Below are 10890 nucleotides of genomic sequence, written 5' to 3'. Positions count from 1 at the left end.
TTTGGTGTCTTGTTGACAGACCAGCTTTTTTGTTGGTCCAAGGGGACCATATCGTCTTTTGTTTCATCTTTATCTACCAAGGCCGAAGACGTTTACCGCAGTAAATGTTTTAAGAGCCTTGTAAAACAAAGATTGCGAGACAAATATTTGCAATGCTTGACAAGTGAATCTACCGGTAATAGCGATAGTTATAATTATTGTGTGTATAAGAATGAGTTTTGTTTTGAAAAGTATTTGATGTGAGAGAACAAATACTAAAATGTAGGTTAAGTAACCTTATTAAGTTACCTATTCACCAAGAACGTTTCTTGGATATCCCGAGGGGTGAAAGAGTATGTCAATTGTGTGGAAGTGGTGAGATAGGAGATGAATTTCACTTTGTTGTTTAATTGTCAATATGTTAGCATCGTTCAGGAACGAAAAAAATAAATTGGTAATTATTTTCTGCATCATGCAAATGTAGCGCTTGCACTTTACAGGTAAGCGTGATTTTCTCTATTCTTTTTAACTTTCTGATCTTCTTTTTAATCCAGACATAATATGTCTATATGTTAGGATCGTTCAGGAATCAGGAAATGATAAGAATAAGGTGTAATTATTTTGGGATCGATTACTAAAATCTTCATGTTGATTAGAATTTTCCGATATTTAATTACCAAACCATTAATTAATGATTAGGCTACTAAGCTGAAATATTGCATTCCCATAGTCCAGGCAATTTGATCGACAAATGAGGGCGTGATAGTGCCGCTTCAACTTTCACTAAAAGCCGGATATGACGTCATCGAAGACATTAATTGAACAAAATGACAAAAATGATCTGGGGATATCATCTGGAAGAATGTTTATCTAAAGTTCCATGAAGATCGGTGCAGTAGTTTCCTTGGAAAAGATCTACACACACACACACACACACACACACACATACACCACGACCCTCGTCTCGATTCCCGCTCCATGTTAAAACCTTAAATCAAAACTTGACTAAATGTAAAACCTGAATGTGACTGACTGACTATTTTGGGTTTAACGTCCGCTTAGACCAGTTGGCCTATAATGGGACAGGTATTGGTATTACGCTGAAATATGGTGTGATACTTTGACTCGAACAAGCCCGCTGTGGCTGTCTTCTTCGACAAGCCAGCATTGGGTTTGTCTCGTCAAAGTATCGAAATGCGATCATGATAATCAGACAACGAGAGATGATGCACGTGTCTTCGTTTTCAGGATCAGGATCAGGATCGATACATTGCAGGAACTTTTTTAGATTATCATCGCAACGGAAACGAGAGAGCGCAGCCCAAAATTTTAACAATTTTGATATAAGGAATTATTGGATCCTAGCCTATCCTTCTATTTCTAATGAGGTCAGTTAGTGGGGTTAGGGGGGCGGTTGAAGAACAGACAGCATCCGAGTGACACCCCCAGCCTTCCCCCACACACAGATCCCCCCACCCCCTAAATCCTATCCCTAACCGAATTTAAGAACCCACGTTGACAGCGACCAACTGGCAACCTGAATGTATGGTAAATGCAGAGCACAGTTTTGACAAGGGAGAGTATCGCTGGTAATCGTGTTAGTTTGCAAAATAACACAGTTCTCTCTCTCTCTCTCTCTCTCTCTCTCTCTCTCTCTCTCTCTCTCTCTCTCTCTCTCTCTCTCTCTCTCTCTCTCTCTCTCTCTGTCTGTCTTTGAATATTGAGGGATAACCGGTGTTGACTGTCATATATCTGTTGTTATAGTGTCTGGCTTCTGTGATTGACTGAATCGTAAATCACGCTTTAGCGTTTTTGTTTGATTGCGAGGAGAGCTGTCTGAAGCGAAGATACTTTGGGGTTCGATATGTTTGCGCAAAAAAGCGCTGATTTCCGTTGGTTTCACTAGTTTCACAGCATGTTTGCTCATGTTACACTGCTTTAAGTTTATACATTTCTATTTACATGTTACAGATTCTAAGTCGAGTACATTAATTGTGTTTGTCGAACCTCATTAGACCTGTTGCTAAAAACACACAAAAACACTTTAAGCCAGTGGCATTAAGAAATCAACACCAAGCGGAAACTTGTATTACTAACAACTGTTCGAGGAAAGGTACTGATTTTCAAATGAATCGTCAGACACATTCGGTTGAATGAAGAAGGTGTGCTGCAGTTAACAGCTAACTTATGACTTGGCACTTCAATCAGGGCTAGGGCTTACAGCTAATTATGACTGGGTATTCAATTTCAATCAATGAATTCACGTGAACATTATTCTTCGTATCTTCAAGACGTTATCAGGGCTTACTGCCTTCACTACACCTGCTGAACGGATCCATGAGGAGGTTTTTTTCTTCGCTTGGGGGTAGGTGATAAGGTAGGTTTCGTGATGGTTGCAGGCGGTGCGTGTGTTTGTGCGCGTTCGTGCGTGTGTTTGTGTGCGTGTGTGGGTGTGGGTGTGTGGGTGTGCCAGTGTCCGGACAATGGGATTGGATTTCAGTTGGAAAGTTAAATGTAATAGTCTGTTAGTTATAATTCTGCTTGAAATCGAAATTGCAATATCAGACACATTCTTTATGATTTCGTGAAACCCGAAGTGTATAAACATGTTGTATTTGATGTAACATTAAGCTCAATATCAACAAAATGTTAACGATCGGTCGACGGGTGTCGGTCAGCCGGAAAGTATATACGGTTAGGACGTTTTGGTTCAGTTTTCCTGTTTACGCCTAAAAATGGACTTAAATGTTTTGATATTGCTTTACGTGACATTTGTTTAGGTTTAGTAAATGTTGACTTGATGCGGACACACACACACACACACACACACACACACACACATGCACACACGCACGCACGCAAGCACGCACACACACACACACACACACACACACACACACACACACACACACACACTCTCTCTCTCTTTTCTATTCACAGTGTCCTGGAATACACTGTAAACTGAAGTGTTCCAGTTTTGAACACACTTTGTGTAACCAGCTGTGAACACTGTGCAACATTCTAACACATGTAGTACACATTGTTAACACAAAAACCACGGTAAAATAAACATCAAGTGTGTTCAATTGCAGGCAGACAGATTGACTTTTGTTCATCAGTTTCTCTTTTTTCTAATAGCTTTCATCGTACTGTTGACTGAGATTCTGTTTTGCAAGACTTCAAGTTTGTATTAGAAGAGTGAGCTCTAACGTCTTACACACACTGCAACATGTTTCCTCTGCCAGTGTGGTCGAGTCATTAATATTTGGAAACACGCAATTGTTATTTTCTTTGAAGGTGTCGGTTGATGTTTTTCAAAGCCAAGTCACTTTTCCTTGTTTCGCTTTTACCTAATGTCATCTTCCTTGTTAAGAAATGACTTCATTAAAGTCGATAGTGCTGTAGAAAACAATAAAGTAAGGATGATGGTCGTGGTGACTGTGTGTGTGTGTGTGTGTGTGTGTGTGTGTGTGTGTGTGTGTGTGTGTGTGTGTGTGTGTGTGTGTGTGTGTGTGTGTGTGTGCGTGTGTGTGTGTGCGCGCGTGCGTGCGTGCGTGTATATGTGTGTATATATATGTGTGTGTGTGCGTGTTTGTGCGCGCGCGCGCGCGTGTATGTGTGTGTGTGTGTGTGTGCGTATGTGTGTGTATGTGTGTGTGTCTGTGTCTGTGTGTGTGTGTGAGTGCGTACGTGCGTGTGTGTGTGTGCATGTGTGTGTGTATGTGTGGGTGTGTGCCTATGTGTGTGTGTTGTCCGTTTGCAGGTTGCCTGAAACACGTTTTTTCGAAAATATCTCGCGATCTTTTAAGCTTTAACTATTTTAACAAGTATACCTAATTTAACTTGCATTTACATAAAATTTCCTTCTTGCTAATTATTTCTTCATGAAGACTACTTGAAACGAAGGCCTCCATGCAAGTTGTTACAAAAACCGCAGATCGGTTTGTTGTCATGTGTGGCGAACTACCCGCCTCGTGCCACTTGTGCTGTCATTGCCGCAAAGTATTCTAGACAATCAAGCCGTCGTTACAGGTTTAAAGGCATTGATAGTGCTTCCCATTAATAGTTATGACCATTATATCAGATCTGTCAAGGCTTTTGCATAGAACAAACCATCTCTCGATTTGGACACATACTAACAATCAACATCCTGTCTGTTTCTTAGAGAACCAGCACGGTTGGCCTAGTGGTAAGGCGTCCGCCCCGCGATCGGGAGGTCGTGGGTTCGAACCCCGGCCGGGTCATACCTAAGACTTTAAAATTGGCAATCTAGTGGCTGCTCCGCCTGGCGTCTGGCATTATGGGGTTAGTGCTAGGACTGGTTGGTCCGGTGTCAGAATAATGTGACTGGGTGAGACATGAAGCCTGTGCTGCGACTTCTGTCTTGTGTGTGGCGCACGTTAAATGTCAAAGCAGCACCGCCCTGATATGGCCCTTCGTGGTCGGCTGGGCGTTAAGCAAACAAACAAACAAAAACTGTTTCTTAGAGCTGGATGTTTTTGTGGTTTTTTTTAGGAGGGAATTTTGCAGATTTACACTTTTGATTTTTGAGTCACTTGAGAAAAAGTGACTCTATGTAATCGGTCAGTGTTAGTCTGTCCGGCCGGCCGGCCGTCCGGCCGGCCGGCCGGCCGTCCGTAGACACCACCTTAACGTTGGACTTTTCTCGGAAACTATCAAAGCGATCGGGCTCATATTTTGTTTAGTCGTGACCTCCAATGCAATGACCTCTACACTTTAACGATGGTTTCGTTGACCTTTGACCTTTTTCAAGGTCACAGGTCAGCGTCAAAGGAAAAATTAGACATTTTATATCTTTGACAAAGTTCATCGGATGTGATTGAAACTTTGTAGGATTATTCTTTACATCAAAGTATTTACATCTGTAGCCTTTTACGAACGTTATCAGAAAAACAAGGGAGATAACTAGCCTTTTCTGTTCGGCAACACACAACTTAACGTTGGGCTTTTCTCGGAAACTATAAAAGTGACCGGGCTCAAATTTTATGTGAACGTGACTCATTGTGTTGTGAATAGCAATTTCTTCCTGTCCATCTGATGCCTCATATAATATTCAGAACTGCGAAAGTGACTCGATCGAGCGTTTGCTCTTCTTGTTTAGAAATAAATGCATACACAAATTAACTCCACACACAAAGCACCCAGAATGTTGATTCTTGGTATTTGTCAATGCGGAGGGGTGGCCCGCCTTATCCCATGTAAACGCCTGGTTAGAGTTGAGATGGTGTGCCCAGTCATTTACACAGGAAGGGCTGTGCATTTCAGAGGATGCCTCCATATATGGATGAAAAAATACATACCACAGAAAAGGCACGAGTTTGACCCATCTATATCTCTGTGGTTTGACCTGCATATTCCCAAAACTGGTTCAGCGGCCCGGTAGAGTAATTTGAACACGACACCATGAAGGCCTAATTAACGCCAGCTCACTGAGAAGTAAAACAAACTGAAATTTGATAAGGTATAATTCTCGGGAACATATTTTGTTCTTACTCACATATATATCAAAATGTGTATATTACGTAGATGGCGAGATATCTCTGAAAAAAACATGTTTCAGGCAAACAGCAAACGGGCCAATATGTGTGTGTGTGTGTGTGTGTGTGTGTGTGTGTGTGTGTGTGTGTGTGTGTGTGTGTCTGTGTCTGTGTCTGTGCGCGTGCGTGCGTGCGTTTGTGTGTGTATGTGCGTGCGTGCGTGCGTACGTGCGCGCGCGCGCGCGTGTGTGTGTGTGTGTGTGTGTGTGTGTGTGTGTGTGTGTGTGTGATTTTCTTGTAACGATACGTTACTTTGGAAAACCCCACTTTTTATAGGAAACCTTTACGGCTTTTGTTTATTTTTTCCTGGTTGAGAAGGAGCTACTCCATTTATAAACAGCAAAAGTGGAAACAACTCACAAAAACAATCATTCAGTTAATGAATCTTGTTATGAGTCATTCTTGACTTTTCACAAAAACAGCTGGAAAAAAAATAAATCCCCGTGAATTTTACAGAATTGTCATGAGAGGTGTGATCCAATGTGGGCTACTTTATTTTTAGTTCATCGGGGATCTGGATGTGTGTCTGTCTATTTTGTTGACGTCTCCTATTGTATCTCTGTTATGTTCAAAATTTAAAGTAAACATACAAACATTAAAGGCCCAGCTAGTCTGCCTCTAATCATTAATGGTTTACAAAACGATTTAAATCTTCTCACGAAAACAGCAGTCCGAACCTCATGGAACACACTTGCAATAACAATTAACAGCATTAAATGACACAGTTCGTTTTAATGGCTATTTAGCTTGCGTAAACCACACACCAGATTTCGTGGTTTATTTTACCCCTGAGCCATCGCGAACCGGTGTGATCCACTTGCCTTTTTTTGTCACAATTTAGTCGTCAGTTTGTGAGTTCAATGTATCTGTAATAGCACGTAATTGCGTACCTCTGAATCTAAAATGCAACAAACGACTGCGAGTCACACGAACTTATCGGCCGCGGTAGACTTCAAAGAAAGCAGCGACATCCAGAAAGTTTGTCTGCTTTAAAAACACGACCTTGGGTGACGTGCTTCCTGGCTCCCTTTTTTAAAACTGTAAAACTTCGAGTTGTACTGATCTTGTCTTGATGAAAAGAGAAATCTTTTATGATTTAAGAATGTTTGTGTTACAAGCTGTCAATTTATTATTTAGATTTTAAAAGTTAGTTCTAGCGCCAAAACGAGGCGTCCGATTGTGGTATTAGACAATCCGGCTGGCCAAGCAAAAATAAATTCTTTGAAAAATGCTCGCTCTTTACGGAGGGCACCTAGGATGTTCTCAAGCGGTGAGTGTTTAAAACAAAATGGTGTTTGTACTGTGTGTAAAAGCCTGACAGTGTCTGTGGCCAGAAACAGGTGGTTTACGGGAAGCTGAGTGTGCCTTTAATGTATCGGTTGATCAACGTTCACGCTACTTAGACGTATTTCTTCCCTCAACAGATGAGAAATGATCAAGACAATAAGACATTGTCAAGGTCGCTGAATCTGCCGGCTCCGGAGCCAACATAAAATGGCCGATCGACCGACTTCTGACAAGCGAATACAAAAGAGTCCATGCACAGAGGACTTCGCACTGAACTTCCGTAAGTTACGTGTATCTCTCTCTTTCTCTTTCTCTTTCTCTTTCTCTCTCTCTCTCTCTCTCTCTCTCTCTCTCTCTCTCTCTCTCTCTCTCTCTCTCTCTCTCTCTCTCTCTCTCTTTCTCTCTCTCTCTCTCTCTCTGCCTGTGTGTGTGTGTGTGTGTGTGTGTGAGTGTGTGTGTGTGTGTGTGAGTGTGTGTGTGTGTGCGTGCGTGTGTTCCGCTTGTGTGCGTGCGTGCGTGTGTGCGTGCGTGCGTGCGTGTGTGCGTGAGTGTGTGTGTGCGTGTGTGTGTGCGTGTATGTGTGTGTGTGTGCGTGTGTGTGTGTGTGTGTGTGTGTGTGTGTGTGTGTGTTATGTTTGATGTGTGATTCTTAATGAAATTGATTTCGTAAGCATGTTGTCAATGGGTTGCAATATATGCCCTAGAAGTAGGACGGAAGTACATCATAATTGTATAAAATCATGTACTCATACCTATGGCTGTATATTTGTACGCTACGCTCCGGGTCAAGAGTAGACATACCAAATATCAGAAGCACAAAAGGTTTCGATGCACGCTAGTGCGGCCTGCCTCCTGGAAACAATCACATAAAATAGAGCATGTCCGAAGCACGTGCAGTAACTATTATGTGTAGCATTTCTGTGTTTGGCACATATATAACAAAATCCTATTGTTCACCCCAGGCACAAGTGATGAGCTGCACAGTTACTTAAAAGCAATACTACCCGGCTTTCTGGACAATGTCGACCCTGACCAGCTGATGGACATTCTGCTTCAAAACGGTCATCTCGGACAGTACGACCATGAAGCCTTGAACTCAAAAGATGTTCCAACCTGCAGAGATAAGGTAGGGCCTACAGCAGGTAGTTACATTATCCTTTTAAGCGTCGAACTTTACATTATTTTGATCTATCTGATCGAACAGAAGTCTCTCATACTAGAAGTACTCTACTATCATTACTATCAGTCGACACGCGGTAATACATATGCCCTTTGACCTTTTCTTGTGGATATCCCGTACTAAACATAGAATACGGGATTCTGATAGAGCTGTTCAAGGGCACTTACGCACTATATTCGATTTTCAATACAGGACTCAAAACCTTTGGGATAAATCAAAAAGAATAAAATATAAGAATATTCAGTTCAGAAAAGGAGAAAAACAAGTTTAACAATTAAGAAACAAATGTTTTACGAAAGTCTTTCCCTTTACGGGACTCGAACTCGAGACCACCGGAACTGGAGGCAAACGCACTACCACCCTGCCATCGAGGCACACGATATATAAAACGTGAAAACTAAAACTTGAACTGCAAACATACCTTCCACGTGCCCGGGTTCTCGATCGAGCATTTGTCGACTCGTCGGTTTCCTCGTTCGTATTTGTGTGTTGAACGTTTTCTTGATCTCATCATTACATGTAGTCGCGGTGTTACTTATAGGGCGTTAAATTTTCACCAAAGCCGATGTTACTGAAACAAAATATGGAATGGACGGTAACTGTTTCTGGGGAAATTGTCCCGCTGAAAGTACTTAATAATTATGCAACTTTTTGATTATTTAGATTCATTACATCATCCAAAACGTTTGGAATTAATAAAATGAATAAAATACAAGAATTACGAGTTTAAAAAAAATTAATAATAATTGCCGTCGAAGAAGATGAAACCCGGGACCACGAGTATTAGGAACAGGGCGTTTTACCAACTGAGCTATTCTGTCCCACTGTAGGCGAGAGAGATTTTAACTTCAAACATTACACTTGAGTTCTTGAGCGTGGGTATCAGTATTGACTCGACTCGAGTTTCCGAGTCTCTCCGTTCGTATGTGTGTACTGTTCTGTTTATCTCACTATTCGAGGCAAGTTAAGTTAATAACTGACCCTATGCTCCAGTTAATTGTTTTTACGTTTAGAAAGTAATATCAAGTAGCGATAATTTTCAGCGTGACCGACATTATGTTGTGGTCTGGCTACGAAATGCATTGACCAATCGCCGAAAGGCGCTGATTTCATTGCATAACAGGATTTCCCTACTGACACGTGACGGCTTATCCCCTCAAGATTGAGCAATCTTGGGAGCACACGCAAACACCCAACTCATTCACTCACCACACACCCAAGAAAGATTACAAGTGGAGATAGACGTCACTATGTATAAACAACTAAAGGAACCACATGTAACTTATAAGCTTTATATAATAAACACAAATTTATACACATAACATCCACACATTTAACGCGTACACCATACAAATACTACAACATTGACAACACATGAATTCACATGAAATTATTCTGGAATCCAGTCCTAAGCACCCCCCCTGGTTCTATAGTCTGTTCGTATCCGGCGCTCAATAATGTTGCATCACCCAATCACACGAACACAGACACATACTTTAACAGCGACAGGGTACTTAGCTTTTCAGGGATACACAATGCCCACCAAGGCCTCCTTGTCCTTCCCTCCTCAGAATGCCGCAGCTGTTCTGATTCTGACCCACTAGAAAGGTCCCCGACTGCCTAAGCTCGTCGTCCCCAGCTCCATCCTACTGAGCTGGCCTCCAGATTCATAGACATGTAGAGCTGACCAAACCCCTTCCTCTTGCCGTCTTCTGGTGGTCCCGCGTACACTCTGTGTGGAACCTTCTGGTCGGAGTGACCCATGTCGCCACGTCGCCCAGGTGTCGTGTAGCCTGTCGTCGCTCTTCATGCGTCACCGTGAACCGCAGTCACCTTCCGACAGCGTTCCCACTGTCCAGTCTTAACGCCTTCACGTAATCATACGTCCCTCCTCCGTTCTCTCCGGCCAACTGCATATAATAAAACAGCAAGTTAATACTGAACAACACCATCCCTAGCTACCTGGCGTGTATCGATGGTTGTGTTAGTGCTCATCGGTAATGCAACCTTTTAGCGCATAATACCGATGGACATCAAGATCGAATATTACACCAGGCAACCATATATGGAAAAGGATAATTATTTAATGCATTAGCTATAAAACGGGGCTTTACAATATATATTTATAGTTCGCTTCAACCTATAAACTTATTGTCTTTATCATGACCATATACGCCATGTGATATGTTACAAATAACTGGACAAACGTACACTAAATGTTAGATTGTGGTATCCAACTTTAACATTACATTACATGACCACGATTGCATGTCGCAACACCCATATCCCTGCACAGGTATGATACATCCCCGCATATTATTACACACTATAATATGAAGATATAACACAACATGATCAATACTATAAGTATACTAAAGTTGTCGGGATGTCGGCCGCCATCTTGAATAATATGTGATTTTTCCATGTGAACGAATATTTAATAATTATATGCAAATAATTACACACATATTATTCCACTGTATGTTCACTATATATCACTTCCAGACATGCGTTAATATATATATCCCGAGGCACTCTATACGAATATGTTGTAACGAACCGGGCGATGTCATCCTTATCTTTCCCGTGCATATTCCCACGGAAATACAATGTCTTGCATTCACCGTGTCCTACAATATTACAACTATACCAACGTAAGCACAAACAAAACAAACATTAGACAATGACATCTACCCAGCCACAGCAATTCGAAAACAATAGTCCACCCGCCAAGTAAATAACACAAGCTCAACTTACAACCGCCGGGTGATGTGAGTACTCGCGCCCGCCAATACGTCTGCGACCGTACCGTTGTCTCTCACGGGTAGTACTAACCCATAACCGGGCCTATTTCGTTGACGGGGTGCCAACGTGTATTCGTACACC

General features: G+C 42.0%; 1 protein-coding gene across 1 annotated transcript; it reads left to right on the top strand.

Annotated features, from left to right (window-relative positions):
* Positions 1-6618: 6618 nt before the first annotated feature.
* LOC138961461 (uncharacterized) lies at positions 6619-7950 on the top strand (the record flags this gene model as incomplete). Its single annotated transcript, XM_070333112.1, is given in 2 exon segments — positions 6619-7104; positions 7787-7950. Coding segments are annotated over 2 exon segments (237 nt in total), but the record flags the coding sequence as incomplete, so codon positions are not given.
* Positions 7951-10890: the final 2940 nt, after the last annotated feature.

Source organism: Littorina saxatilis, linkage group LG3, assembly GCF_037325665.1.
Source record: "Littorina saxatilis isolate snail1 linkage group LG3, US_GU_Lsax_2.0, whole genome shotgun sequence".
Lineage (NCBI taxonomy): Eukaryota > Metazoa > Mollusca > Gastropoda > Littorinimorpha > Littorinidae > Littorina > Littorina saxatilis.
This window is presented reverse-complemented; position numbering and strand designations above follow the sequence as displayed.